The sequence below is a fragment of the Rhineura floridana genome, chromosome 4 (genome assembly GCF_030035675.1).
Source record: "Rhineura floridana isolate rRhiFlo1 chromosome 4, rRhiFlo1.hap2, whole genome shotgun sequence".
NCBI lineage: Eukaryota > Metazoa > Chordata > Lepidosauria > Squamata > Rhineuridae > Rhineura > Rhineura floridana.
In genome coordinates this window covers 159,535,113-159,550,643 of record NC_084483.1, presented here as the reverse complement: position 1 = coordinate 159,550,643, position 15,531 = coordinate 159,535,113, and the positions used below count along the sequence as shown (strand labels likewise).

The following is a 15,531-nucleotide window of genomic DNA, read 5'->3' as shown; positions in this document are numbered from 1 at the left end:
TTGTTGCCATGTTCAGAATTTAATTGCCTCTTTGAGGGGCAATCCTGTATACCCTTAGGCAGCTTATATTCTACAGAAGTCAACGGAATAATCATTGTGTACAGTATTTCTGTTCTTATCTATACCCATAGCAGCCCTATCGGTATACTTTTGGCTGTGATAAGAGGCTCTTTCCGGAGCTCTGAGAATCCCAGTTTTTATTTTAAGATAAGATTACAGTCTTCGCAGATACAGAAATACAATATGAAAATGCAATGGCCAAAAAAGGCTAAAATATTAGAAAAAAAAGAGAAAATGAAAAAGTAGGCTACATTTATTTACCAGGTTTCCCTTCCCCCTCCAGTGCCATAGTAACTCATCACTGAGACTTTAAAAAGTGAAAGAAAGCAAAACTCTGTATTACATATTCTTTGTGCATTTCCTTTTTTCTCACCTGATGTTGGGGATTTTTTGGATGCAGTCTGTCCAGGGCATGACAGGTCACTACCCCAGTTCTTAAAGACAAAATATTATTGTTGTTATTGTTGATAATTACCCACCCTTCACCAGCAGGTCCCAGGGTGGGTTACAGCAGTTTAAAATTTAGTATTACTAATTACAATCACAGGAATAAAGTGGGTCCTGAAAACATACATTTAAAGTGCCAAAGGCCAAGGTAAAGAGGTGCATCTTTAGCATTCGCTGAAAACTAACAGTGAAGATGCCAGGCACACCTTTGTGCAAAGGAAATTCCACAACTTAGGGGCTTCCACAAAGAATGCCCTCCCCCAGGCCACCACCACCTGAATTTCTGAGGGTGGTGGAATTACCAAGATGCCCCCCTCTGCTAATCTTAACGCCCGAGAGGGTCTATAGGGAAGGAGGCGATCTCTCAGGGGCCTAAGTGGTTTAGGGCTTTAAATAATAATGAGAGTACCTTAAATTGGGCCTGGAAACTAACAATGAACATATAATTGGAAGTTATTCAAATGCACTGAGCATACGCTGAAAATGTAAAATTTCTAATAGCAACTTCAGGAGCCTAAGCAAGCCCAACTTCCAGCCTTCTCTGCCTGTATTAATCAGCCACAATTGGCTGCCCACATCCCCAAGCTTCATGTTCTAAAGTAATACTAACTAGTATTACTTCTAATTTATCACACCTTTAACTTTTGCACCGAGATTTACATTCTTCATTTTGTTTGCCCTTCAAATAGCTCCATGTGAAAGCAGACACTGGCTACATTTGCATGATCAAATCCATATTTTTAATGGCTTCTGAACTACCTTCTCTTTCTTGCAGATGCATACATATAAAGTGGGCCCAGCCCAACAGTCACTGCAGGGCTCCTATGTGAAATGTGCAGCCAGCCAGTAGAAAACAGAAATTTTGTACTACACTCAGAAGTATAAGGCACAGTAAATGATAAAGGAATCACCTGGCTTGGCTTCTTGCTGGGCTCCAGAGGTGAATGTGTGTCATTGCTGTTCTTGTAGGTTCCCAGGAAGGGTTGGTGCTAACAGAGAATGTAAATATACATCAAGCTTCAAAGACTGAGTGTAGCAGCAAGAAAGAAATAGTGTGGCATTTATGCATTTATTAGAGTTGAGGCTGTGAGACTATCCAGTATGAATTCAATGTAGTTCTGCAATAATGGGTCTCACAGAAAAAGTTGTTTGGTTTTGTGACTCTGTTAGAGCAAGCACAGCAGACTGAGGATCCAGCAAATAATTTTATGCTTTTCTTATAAAATAGGGATGGAGAACCTTTGGCTTTCCTTCCAGATGTTGTTGGACTACAACTCCCATTATTCCTAACCATTGGCCATCTTGGCAGAGGCTGACAGGATTTGGAGTCTGCTGTAGCAGAGAGAGTCAGCAGCATCCTCAGGCTTCTAGTGAGAACAGACCTGCTGCTTCCTAATGGAGCTTAGCTGTTTATTTTAACATAAAACATAACTGAGGCCTAGAGCATCTAATAATAGTCAGCCATTTTTTTAATAACACAAGCAACAACCAAGGGTTCGTCTTCCTATGCTGCCTGTGGAAGGCAGATGACCCCTCCTACATTTATTAATCCTTCAGTCTCCTGGTACAGTTGCATACACTGCATGCAACAACATCTGGAGGGCCACAGCTTCCCCATCCCTGCCATAAAAGCTCAGGGTGGTTCCAACAGTTGTCCAACACCAGAATTTAGTCTTTTGGAATCTGAGGAATGAAACAATTGTCTCATGTCTCTTCATGGTATTGCCAGCCAACCCAGGAAACTGCATTGGTGCAACACCGCAAGAGGACAGGCGCAACACCAGCAACAGATACAAAAAGCAACACCAAGTTCATCTGGCACACAAATGCATAGAGAACTGGGCTGTTGGAAAGCAGGACAGAGACTAGCAGCATTTCTGTAGTAGAGTCTGCTTTGTGTAGTTATCAGCCTTAGATGGTGGAGCTCACTTTGTAGATAGGGCAGAGCTGTTTAGCATCTGAGAGTTTCACCCCTAAATCCTATAGAACAGGGGTAAAAAATGGAAATGGACTGCCTTATGCTTTATGGCGACCCTATGAATAGGGTTTTCATGGTAAGCGGTATTCAGAGGGGGTTTACCATTGCCTTCCTCTGAGGCCGAGAGGCAGTGACTGGCCCAAGGTCACCCAGTGAGCTTCAGGGCTGTGTGGGGATTCGAACCCTGGTCTCCCAAGTTATAGTCCAACACTCTAACTACTATGCCACATTTTGGCCCTGTGATTGACAGGTGGGTTGTCAAAGTTGGTCTGCAGGGGTGGGAGGAGATTGTTGAACCAAGCAGGCTTCGACGCCCCACCCATCAGTTAACTGCAGGTATTGGCTCCACATGCAAGTTCCCCACTTGCACCACCAAACCAAGCACAATTGAACACACACATCCTGCTGCCTGAGAGTCTAGCGCTTTGCCCAAATAACAAAGTTACTGCTATGTTTGGCAAATATCCCCCACAAAAATAACACCACACACAGCAACAACTTGGATATTTGGCAGTCAAGTTTGACCTGCCAGATGTGCCACACAATTTCAGGGCTAAGCATAACTGGCAGGGCTGGCACCAGACTGCAGCACGTCATTGGGGACCAGACTGCAGCAGTGGTGGTGGCAACTGCTGCTGTTTGGGGCTTAAATAGGCCCAGCTATGTCAGCGCATTAGCGTGTTGTGTGTCCACATCTACCACCACCTAAGATGGCGGTGGGGTTGTCTTGATGCCCCTGCCAGTTTGGGTGAAGGCAAGCATGCATGCACAGTGTGCTAATGCACTGATGTGAAGGCCTATTTAAGTCACCAGCAGTGGTAGCAGTGGTGCAATGCGGGAATTGGCATGGCCAGCCCGTGCTGGTGGTATGGGAGGGTGTTGCCTGGGAGGGTGGCTCCCACTCCATGATCCATGCCAGCATCAGGTCACAAGGCACATGCTCTGAGACCAGATGCTAGTGCAGATTGTGGAGCAAGAGCTACACCCGCCCAGCCCCAGCTATAGGGCCCTCTCTTAGCCACAGGGGCCCTTAGCCAGTGCCCAACCTGGCCACCTGCTGGCACTAGTCCTGATAACTGGGGCAATTTTAACTTGTTCTTATATCATATTTTATATACTTTCAAATGGAGCTGGTTTTATTGTGTTGTGTTTTTAATTTGACTGTTTAAAGTGGTATAAAACTGCTTTAAATATATGGTGGGCACCTCTCTTCCTTCATCTGTGAGGAGAAGGGATTGAAAGTTTCCACTTAAGAATGAACTACAGTTCTCCATCACATCCAAAGTCAGTGAACTATGATTTGTTCCAACTGCAAATAGTTAAAATAAACTAGGATCAAACCAGTTACAACAAACCACCATTCCCCTAGCCTAGGCAAGGGGAACTGTGGTTTGTTTTAAAGTGAAAGTGGAAGCTATCAGTCTCCTAATTGTGCACATGAAGGAGAAGGAAAGGGAAGCAAAATGCATGTAAGCCCAAGGCAGGCTGTGTAACAAGGGGTGAGACTATGCTGGGAACATCAAGGGGCAAGCTTTTCCACCTGCCTTGCCCCACCCCTCTGCCTGGCCCTTATCAGGAGGAGCTACAGACTGACATGAATTGTTGCTTTTGCTCCCTGCTCTTAGTGACATTTTTCTGGGGATTGTCCTTTACCAAGATGATGACTGCTTTTTGTTTTCAGCTGTTGTTGCTTTTTAGAAATGTTATAATTTTGTTGGTTTGAATTCTTGTAGATTGTGTTGTTTTGATTTGTATTTATGTTTTTCTATTTGTGTGTGAGCCGCCTTGGGTGCCTTTTTGGCAGAAAGGCGGCCTAGAAATAAACGCTAACATAACATAACATAACATAACAAGAAAGCATGGTTTCCCATTAAGTCTGAGCCAGGCAGTACAACGACTTTTTTTTTAACTATTCAAAATTGTTAATTTTTTTGTTGTCTCGATAAAAAGATTTAAGTTATGTACTTGCAAATTGTAATTAGGTGCACACATACAAACAGCAAATAGAGGCAATGAGAACAAACAGAAATCTGGAAACACATGTAGTGACTCTGGCTCTTCTAAGATTCTCAGTGTTCATAGTGGTATTGCAGCTAGTTAATTCATGCAAAGCTACCTGGGTCATTTGTTACCTATACAAACAACAACAACACAACTCCACTAATTGAAATAACTATCAGTACTAATGAGTTGGTAACAGTCTGGCAGAACGGCATTGCATAGCAATTTACATGTAGTGCAATACTGGCACAAAATAAATAAAGTAGGCTTGATTTTAAATTAGTTGAGAACAACAGCTGCCTGCAACTGGCATGCAAACCAACTGCTTCAAAACGAAAACTCAGAATTAATCTTGATCTGGGGCTAGATGGAAGGATCTGTCAATTTTGGCTCTCTCAGTTTCTCATATTTTCCAATCTTAAATTCAGTTCTCCAGCCATTTATGCATTTTCCCTCCAAAAAATAAAATCCTCATGCAAATTCTTCAACATTTTTATCCTTATTTCTTCTAATAAATGCAGTTTTTACAAATGAGCACATTTGCAAGCAATTTCTCCTAATATAATGCATCTTTGAATATTATTTTAACTAATATATAGTATTAGTTTTTATGCCCACTTTCTTCTAATATATGCATTTTGGTAAAAATTAATTGGAAAACTGCATCACAAAATTCAGATAAGTGTGAATTTCAAAGGGTGGCTGTGTTTTGCTTCTCATATTGTTTAGGAAAAAGAGAATTTGATAGATTTGGCTTTAAATATGAAATGAATCAAATTTCTTCCTTATTCTTACCTGGGGCACAATGCAACAGGAAGTACTCATTCATGAAATGAATGGGAACTACGCAGGAACATTTGGGCACAGTTCTCATTCACCTCAATGGGGCCTGAGAGAAGAACTTAATGGTGCATTGTGCTGATTTGGCCCAAAGAGGAGCTAGGCAATACTGTAGCATCCTTGAAAATTTTCACAGAATCATAGAATAGTGGAGTTGGAAGGGGCCTATAAGGACATCAAGTCCAACCCCCTGCTCAATGCAGGAATACGAATCAAAACATTCCTGACAGATGGCTAATTTACTAATTATGGGTGATAATTTAAGAAGCCATGCGCCTATTGAAGTGTGAGCTGTTCATATTCCTTTGAGTGTTAAACTGCTGGTACCTATATTTCTAAGAATTTCAGCCCTTACTTAGATATCCAAACTATTTATTCCTACAAAACTGTTTCACTGGAAGATGGTACAATGTTTACCAGAGTTGGACAGCTCAAGGTTATATTATCCATAAAGCTGAAGGAAACAGATTTTTCTCCTAAAGGTTGAAGCTGGAAAACAAAACAAACAAAAAACATGTATTATGAAACATTATGTGTTTCTCTTTTTAAATCCTTGTTATTCATACTAGTAATTAAGAAATGAAAGATCCTCTGTGGCGCAGAGTGGTAAGCGGTGGTAACGCAGTTGAAGCTCTGCTCACGGCTGCAGTTTGATTCCAACGGAAGGAGGAAGTCGAATCTCCGGTAAAAGGGGTCAAGGTCCACTCAGCCTTCCATCCATCCGTGGTCGGTAAAATGAGTACCCGGCATATGCTGGGGGGTAAAGAAAGGCCGGGGATGGAATTGGCAATCCCACCCCATATATACGGTCTGCCTTGTAAACATCACAAGATGTCACCCTAACAGTAGGAAACAACTCGCACTATAAGTGCGGGGACACCTTTACCTTTTTAATTAAGAAATACTATGGTGCATTTATTGCATAATTTGATCCTCAAGGCACTTTACAAACTTACTGTTTTCATGTAGTCAAGGGTGCTACAAGAAATTAAAAGAGGAATAAAAGCCTTTGTCACTAGGAACATATACACTGTCCAAATAAGTTAGCGCAGACACGTTAGCAAAATTCTTATATTCCAGTTGATGTCCTACCATATTGTTCCAGAGGGCCCCAGAAAGCTGGGAATGTGATTTTTGACTCAGATGAAAACAATCAGGTGCAAAGAAGGAGATATCAGGATGCCCATCCTGAAAAAAGAAGAAAGCATCTGTTGTCATTTCATAGAATCATAGAATAGTAGAGTTGGAAGAAGCCTGTAAGGCCATCAAGTCCAACCCCCTGCTCAATGCAGGAATCCACATCAAAGCTTTCCTGACAGATGGCTGTCCAGCTGCCTTTTGAAGGCCTCCAGTGTTGGAGAGCCCACTACCTCTCTAGATAATTGGTTCCATTGTCGTATGGCTCTAACAGTTGGGAAGTTTTTCCTGATTTTCAGTCGAAATCTGGCTTCCTGCAGCTTGAGCCCATTATTCTGTGTCCTGCACTCTGGGACGATCGAGAAGAGATCCCGGTCCTCCTGTGTGTGACAACCTTTCAAGTACTTGAAGAGTGCTATCATCCTATAGTCTTCTCCCTTAGTCTTCTCTTCTCCAGGCTAAACATGCCCAGTTCTTTCAGTCTCTCCTTATAGGGCTTTGTTTCCAGTCCCCTGATCATCCTTGTTGCTCTCCTCTGAACCTGTTCCAGTTTGTCTGCATCCTTCTTGAAGTGCGGAGACCAGAACTGGACAAAGTACTCAAGAGGAGGCCTAATTAGTGCTGAATAGAGGGGAACTAATACTTCACATGATTTGGAAACTACTTCTGTTAATGCAGCCTAATATAGCATTTGCCTTTTTTGCAGCCACATCACACTGTTGGCTCATATTCGTCTTGTAATCAACAGCAATTCCAAGATCCTTCTCACATGTTGTATTGCTGAGCCAAGTATCCCCCATCTTATAACTGTGCATTTGGTTTCTTTTTCCTAGGTGTAGAACTTTGCATTTATCCCTGTTGAATTTCATTCTCTTGTTTTCAGCCCAATGCTGCAGCCTATCAAGGTCCCTTTGAATTTTGTTTCTGTCTTCCATGGTATTAGCTGTGCCTCCCAATTTTGTATCATCTGCAAATTTGATAAGCATGGTCTGTACCTCCTCATCCAAGTCATTAATAAAAATGTTGAAGAGCACTGGGCTCAGGACCAAGCCCTTTGGTACCCCACTCGTTACTTCCACCTAGTTTGAGAAGGAACCATTGATAAGCACTCTTTGCGTACGATTTGAGTACAATTCCTGAGTACAGACAGGCAGCATGGAATTGCAGGGATGGCGTCAGGAAGGCTAAAGCTGAGAATGAGCTGAGGTTAGTGAGAGATGCCAAAAGCAACAAAAAAGCTTTCTTCAGGTGCATCCATAGTAAAAGAAAGAGAAAAGAAATGGTGGTATAGCTACTCAGTGAGGATGGCAAAACGATAGCAGATGACAAAGAAAAGGCAGAAGTGCTCAGTTCCTACTTTGACTCAGTCCTCTCCCAAAAGAGGGTCTGTGGCCCTCCTGAGAAACATAAAGTTGAAGGGGCAGGATTGCAGCTTGAAACTGATAGACAATTGGTCAAGGAAGACCTAATCACTTTCAATGAGTTCAAATCTCCAGGGGCCGATGAACTGCATCCTAGAGTATTGAAGGAACTGGCTGAAGAGCTCTTGTAACCACCATCTATTATCTTTGCAAAATCGTAGAGGATGGATGAAGTGCCGGATGACTGAAGGATTAATGTTGTCCCTATCTTCAAAAACCGCAAAAAGGAGGAACCTGAAGTACAGACCAGTCAGCCTGACATTGATCCCTGGAAAAATTCTGGAGCAGATTATAAAGCGGCCAATCTGCAAGCACCTTGAAAACAGGGCACTGATTACTAGAAGCCAATATGGATTTATAAAGAACAAATCTTGCCAGACTAATCTTAACTCAATTTTTGATCAGGTACCCTCTCTAGTAGACTGTGGGAATACTGTGGACATAATATATCTTGACTTCAGCAAAGCTTTTGACAAAGTGCCCCATGATATTCTGATTAGCAAGCTAGCTAAATGTGGGCTGGATGGAACAACTATCAGGTGGATCCACAGTTGGCTCCAGAATTGTACTCAAAGAGTACTTATCAATGGTTCCTTCTCAAACTGGGGGGAGGTAACAAGTGGGGTACTGCAGGGCTTGGTCCTGGGCCCAGTGCTCTTCAACATTTTTATTAATGACTTGGATGAGGAGGTGCAGGGAATGATTATCAAATTTGCAGATGATATCAAATTGAGAGGTATAGCTAATACCTTGGAAGACAGAAACAATATTCAAAGCGATCTTGATATGCTGGAGCATTGGGCTGAAAACAACAGAATGAATTTTTAACAGCGATAAGTGCAAAGTTCTACACCTAGGAAAAAGAAACCAAATGCAAAGTTATAAGATGGGGTACACTTGATTCAGCAATACTACATGCAAGAAGGATCTTGGAATTGTTGATCACAACCTGAATATGAGTCAACAGTATGATATGGCTGCAAAAAAGGCAAATGCTATTTTTGGCTGCATTAACAGAAGTGTAGTTTCCAAATTGTGTGACTATTAGTCCTCCTTCTATTAGGCACTGATTAGGCCTCATCTTGAATAATGTGTCCAGTTCTGGACACCACACTTTAGGAAGGATGCAAACAAACTCAAAAGGTTTCAGAGGAGGGCAGTAAGGATGATCAAGGGACTGGAAACAAAGCCCTATAAGGAGAGGCTGAAAGAACTGGGCATATTTAGCCCTGAAAAGAGAAGACTGAGAGGAGATACAATAGCACTGTTCGAGTACTTGAAAGGTAGGCACACAGATGAGGGCCAGGATCTCTTCTCAATTTGCATCTGTCTTCGCAGTGGAAGATATAGGGCAGATCCCTGAACCTGAACTAACATTTGCAGGAAGGGATTCTGAGGAACTAAGACAAATAGTGGTAACGAGAGAGGAAGTTCTAAGCTTAATGGACAATATAAAAACTGACAAATCACCGGGCCCGGATGGCATCCACCCGAGAGTTCTCAAAGAACTCAAAGGTGAAATTGCTGATCTGCTAACTAAAATATGTAACTTGTCCCTCGGGTCCTCCTCCGTGCCTGAGGACTGGAAAGTGGCAAATGTAACGCCAATCTTCAAAAAGGGATCCAGAGGGGATCTCGGAAATTACAGGCCAGTTAGCTTAACTTCTGTCCCTGGAAAACTGGTAGAAAGTATTATTAAAGCTAGATTAACTAAGCACATAGAAGAACAAGCCTTGCTGAAGCAGAGCCAGCATGGCTTCTGCAAGGGAAAGTCCTGTCTCAGTAACCTATTAGAATTCTTTGAGAGTGTCAACAAGCATATAGATAGAGGTGATCCAGTGGACATAGTGTACTTAGACTTTCAAAAAGCGTTTGACAAGGTACCTCACCAAAGGCTTCTGAGGAAGCTTAGCAGTCATGGAATAAGAGGAGAGGTCCTCTTGTGGATAAGGAATTGGTTAAGAAGCAGAAAGCAGAGAGTAGGAATAAACGGACAGTTCTCCCAATGGAGGGCTGTAGAAAGTGGAGTCCCTCAAGGATCGGTATTGGGACCTGTACTTTTCAACTTGTTCATTCATGACCTAGAATTAGGAGTGAGCAGTGAAGTGGCCAAGTTTGCTGACGACACTAAATTGTTCAGGGTTGTTAAAACAAAAAGGGATTGCGAAGAGCTCCAAAAAGACCTCTCCAAACTGAGTGAATGGGCAGAAAAATGGCAAATGCAATTCAATATAAACAAGTGTAAAATTATGCATATTGGAGCAAAAAATCTTAATTTCACATATACGCTCATGGGGTCTGAACTGGCGGTGACCGACCAGGAGAGAGACCTCGGGGTTGTAGTGGACAGCACAATGAAAATGTCGACCCAGTGTGCGGCAGCTGTGAAAAAGGCAAATTCCATGCTAGCGATAATTAGGAAAGGTATTGAAAATAAAACAGCCGATATCATAATGCCGTTGTATAAATCTATGGTGCGGACGCATTTGGAATACTGTGTACAGTTCTGGTCGCCTCATCTCAAAAAGGATATTATAGAGTTGGAAAAGGTTCAGAAGAGGGCAACCAGAATGATCAAGGGGATGGAGCGACTCCCTTACGAGGAAAGGTTGCAGCATTTGGGGCTTTTTAGTTTAGAGAAAAGGCGGGTCAGAGGAGACATGATAGAAGTGTATAAAATTATGCATGGCATTGAGAAAGTGGATAGAGAAAAGTTCTTCTCCCTCTCTCATAATACTAGAACTCGTGGACATTCCAAGAAGCTGAATGTTGGAAGATTCAGGACAGACAAAAGGAAGTACTTCTTTACTCAGCGCATAGTTAAACTATGGAATTTGCTCCCACAAGATGCAGTAATGGCCACCAGCTTGGATGGCTTTAAAAGAAGATTAGACAAATTCATGGAGGACAGGGCTATCAATGGCTACTAGCCATGATGGCTGTGCTCTGCCACCCTAGTCAGAGGCAGCATGCTTCTGAAAACCAGTTGCCGGAAGCCTCAGGAGGGGAGAGTGTTCTTGCACTCGGGTCCTGCTTGCGGGCTTCCCCCAGGCACCTGGTTGGCCACTGTGAGAACGGGATGCTGGACTAGATGGGCCACTGGCCTGATCCAGCAGGCTCTTCTTATGTTCTTATGTTCTTATGTCCTGGTGTGCAGGCACGGACTAATGGGCTCAAGTTACAGGAAGCCAGATTTCAACTGAACATCAGGAAAAACTTCCTAATTGTTAGGGCGGTACGACAATGGAACCAATTACCTAGGGTGGTGGTGGGCTCTCCAACACTGGAGGCATTCAAGAGGCAGCTGGACAGCCACCTGTCAGGCATGCTTTAATTTGGATCCCTGCATTGAACAGGGGGTTGGACTCAATGGCCTTATAGGCCCCTTCCAACTCTACATTTCTATGAAGATACAATCCCCAAAACCCAACTCTTTGGGGGATCCTGAAAATAGGATATCCTGAAGAATTTATAGTTATTCTTGGACAGGTTTTTGGTCACACTCAATATAAGCAGTGATGTGAACCCAATGGAAATGTTGCAGTGTTTGGGTCTGGACTGAAACCATGCCAGTCTGACTGACTGCATTCTGTAGCACCCAGTAGTCCATTGAAGTCAATGGGATGGTGGTGGTGGTTTCATTGTCTGTGTGGGATTCTTTAAAATTTAATGTGAGCTCTTCCAGGTCAATCAATTTTTTGCTCTGACAATAGTTTCTCTTAACTTCTTGAAGCATCAACATTTTAAATAACAGTTACTTCAAGCCTAAAAGAACTGTGAAATATGAATTCAAAGGATGTACAACAAAACGTTTGGTCACATTTATAAATTTCAAAAGAACAAACTGTGTAAACTGGCAAATTGTTACATAATGCAAAAATGTAAATTGCTGAACTCAATCAAAATATTCCAAGTTGATATAACCTTGTTGGTGTTTCTGTAAGAGTGAAAAACAAAGCAGTTGTCAATGAAAGTGAATACTCAGCCTTCATCTATGATTTTAGCAGGTCCTGGTCATGTCAGTTCTAATTTCTAAAACAGGCTTTTATTACATGACAGGTGTTTTTTTCTACATATTTATTTAGCTATCAAAGCTTCTTTTTTTGCTTTGTACTTTGGTAAATATGTTCAGAATCACAGGGGGAAAAAATCAAGAAATGCATGTAAAGTAAAGGATACTGGGAATCCATACTGGGAACATCTGTTCACAAATACTGAAAAATAGCAGGAATGAAATCCATTACATATATTAACTATTCAATTATTTCTTAATGTTGTCTTATATGGAATTCTGGGTCATTGGTTCTGAGTGTTCTGTGAGCTCTCATCATATAGCTGGCTGCTGTGCAGGAAGTTCTTATAATTAGCTAAGTAAAGGTAAGTCTTCATAGGCTAAGCTGTTCTTTAAGGCCAAAGCAGACTTGGGTTCCCTTTGCAGTATACATTTAAAGCAGTATCATAGGACTTTAAACAGTCCTCACTTCCCACAAAGAATCCTGGGAACTGCAGTTTGTTAAGGGTTCTGAGAGCTGTTAGGAAACCCCTGTTTCCCGCTCACACAGCTACAATTCCCAGAGCTTCCTGGGAAGAGGGATTGACTGTTAACGCACACTGGGAATTGAGTCTCCTAACAACTCTCAACACTCTTAACACCACAGTTCCCAGGATTCTTTGGGGGAAGCCATACCTGTTTAAAGTGGTATGATATTGCTTTAAAAGTATAGTGCAGATGGGGCCTATCATTATTTTGTGGGAGGGATTGAAGTGCATCCTGGAGCTTTAGGTTTGCACAATTAAAGTGGATTAAAGTGCTCTCTTGCCCTAATACAACAAATCCACTTTTTTAAAAAAATGGACTTGTGGTTTCAAAATGCATTGGAAAGTATCGGGTGAATTAATGATTAACAGGAAGACATGTAAGCACCCTACAAGCAGATCAGGAAGAATGCAGGATGAATGCTCATTGTTACAACCACCCTGAAAACTGAATGAGTGCTCAGTAAGAGTGGAAACAGTCTATCCACCATGTAAGCTTGATGTAAGCAAATGAGGATGAAAGCTGAATAGGCAGGTTGTCTGGAGCAGCCCTGAGAGTCTTGAGACTCAATCACAGTAGTCTTACACAGAAAACTTCAAAATCCCACAGAATGTCCTAAGAAAGATTGCAGGGGTTTCAGTAGATAAGCAGGCAGACATCCAGCCAGGACCCACCTGTAGACGAGGTAACACAATGCTTCGGAGGAAAGGCTGCAGTACTACTGTAAAATCTTCTTGGGTGTCATACCTGCCACTCTCCACTAGTTTTTGTAGGCTGCTCTGTGGAAGAAAAATAAAGGTAATTCCCCAGCATATTTGGCGGGCTCAGGGAGAGTTCACCTTTGCTGCTGCTCACATTAACTGGTAGCGACAGCAAACATGCATTCTGATCCTTAATCCAAGAGTACCCAGCAACTCCTTCAGGTTTTTGTACTGCAAAACCTCTAATTTGGCCTAGGAAGCTAGATAGTCTAAGATTACTTATTGTTTATGACTTCTAGGTATTGATTATGATCACGGCTAGACTACTGTGTGCAAAAGATACCCTCCAAAATTCTGAACCAAGGAGCTACATCCAGGTTATGTAGGCCATGCAAATCTATATCTAGGCACGTGCATGTGAGCACACACACAATTGCTTCTGTTGCATTATTTATTCTCTTGTGCTATATTTGACTTTTGCAGGATTGAATTGGGCCCACTTGAGCCTCTAACTGCATTTGTCTTGCTCCTCCCATTTTGCCAGGTATTCTTTGGAGGTGTCTGGTCAGAAGCCTGTGAGTGGGAGGATTGGATTTCTACACTGAGAAGCTTCCAACTGGGTTTATCTTGCTTTTTCTACCTTAGCAGCACAGAAGGGAAGTAGAGTCCATGGAGATGTAGAGAGTAGGACCAATATCAAAAGACAAATCCTTATGTCCTGAACAGACCACTTTGGTTCTCTCAGTTTCTCATTTTTCCAATCTCAAATTCAGCTCTCCACATTTCTGCAGCAATGTAAGACTTTTTTTTTTAAAGTCTTCATGAAAATTTGTCAACATTTTAGTGTGAAATTCTTATAAATACATTTTGTATGTAGTTTTGACTCATGTACACATTTTTGCAAACAATTTCCTCTAATACAATGCATTTTTGTATGCTGTTTTCCCTTTTTATTGATTTTCAGGAGGAATTTAAAAATGTTCCTGTTTATCCAGACATCTGATGGCAACCAGGGTGGTTTGATGGTTATCCATTGGATTGTTATCCAGCATTGTTCTTGGCAACCCTGCAATCACTGGTTGAATGTTTTTAACAGACTTTAGAATGCTTTTAACTGTTTTCAGAATGCTTTTTAAAGAGTTGTTTTGTCATGATGTGCTTGCTGCCTTGGACTTCTTTGGGAGGAACAGCAGGGCATAAATTCAAATTATTATTTATTTACTTCTTTTTTATTTTTATGCACACTTTCCCTTACACATTTTTGTAGACACTGTTTGGTTAGAGAACTCCATCGCAAAATTTGGTGAATCGTGAATTTCAAAGGATGGCTGCATTTTGGTTCTTGTATTTTAGGAAAGTGCATACTATTTAGGTTTACCTTTAAATGTGAACTGAATCTAATTTCTCTCCCATCCCTACTGCTGAACACATAAATCAGAAGCAAAGATTTATAAACTCTGCTTGTACATTTTGTCTGTTTTCAGTGGAAACATTGCAAAGCTTCTGTACTGCCTAAGTCTTTGAATATTTCTCCTCACCTTGATTTTTAATTTTAAATGAAAGCTGAGAGTGGCCTAGTTTGCACATATTGCTAAGATTTGTTTAAGCCAAGTTAATAAGGAGTTGTTCCACAGACAATCAAACAAACCATGGCTTGTTTCTCCAACATATGGTTGCTTTTTCAGGTGTTCTTGCCTTGTGCCTTTGTAGTTTGGTGACTGGGTAGCGGTGGTGGTCGAACAAACCATGGTTAAGGAAGGGTGCTGGGTTCACACACAACACCAAGCCATAGTTAAAACAAAGCAAGGTTCATAAGCCAAGAACAAACCATAGTTTCAGATTATGTTTGTGGGTAGTAAGCAAACCACAATTAAGGGCAAGATTCACACATAACACTAATCCATGGTTTAACAAATAATAGTTTAATAAACGATGGTATAGCAGTATGTATGAACCAGGATGCTGTCAAGAAGCTAATTTCAGTGCCAATGCACAATCTATAACATGCAGTGTAGAAACACCACACATAATATATATGGCTCAGATTATAACAAATTATGTAGAGTTGGCAGAGTTCTCTTGCGACATTTAGATACTTTTTGTTTGTAGTGTATGGTAGGTTTAAGTTATGTCACAGGATGTTCAAGAAGACCAAGATATCATGATCTTTGCATACACAGTGATACAGTGCAGCAATAGTTATACAAAGATATGAGGCAACACACAAAACGGCAGTATTGTTTCTTTGCAGATATACCTGATAGGCTTGGATTGCTTCCTTTATCATCACCAGCTCTGATAAGCCTTCTCGAATGGGGAGAACACAGCTACAATGATCTCTACATATGACATTAAAGGGTGGGGAGAACAGCATGTATAGATGAAGCAAAAGACTACTGAAATATCCAA

General features: G+C 41.6%; 1 protein-coding gene across 7 annotated transcripts in view; it reads right to left on the bottom strand.

Moving 5' to 3' along the window:
- The window catches only part of PLB1 (phospholipase B1), a 188,027-nt gene that overhangs the window by 42,055 nt on the left and 130,441 nt on the right, over nucleotides 1–15,531 (bottom strand). For all 7 annotated transcript variants that reach the window (XM_061624944.1, XM_061624951.1, XM_061624949.1 and 4 more), the window contains 6 exons: nucleotides 15,380–15,461; nucleotides 13,096–13,200; nucleotides 6,419–6,514; nucleotides 5,744–5,815; nucleotides 1,419–1,496; nucleotides 434–494 (listed from right to left, as the gene is read on the bottom strand). In XM_061624944.1, coding sequence (XP_061480928.1) covers nucleotides 434–494; nucleotides 1,419–1,496; nucleotides 5,744–5,815; nucleotides 6,419–6,514; nucleotides 13,096–13,200; nucleotides 15,380–15,461 — 494 coding nt within the window. The remainder of the gene's footprint in view (nucleotides 1–433; nucleotides 495–1,418; nucleotides 1,497–5,743; nucleotides 5,816–6,418; nucleotides 6,515–13,095; nucleotides 13,201–15,379; nucleotides 15,462–15,531) is intronic.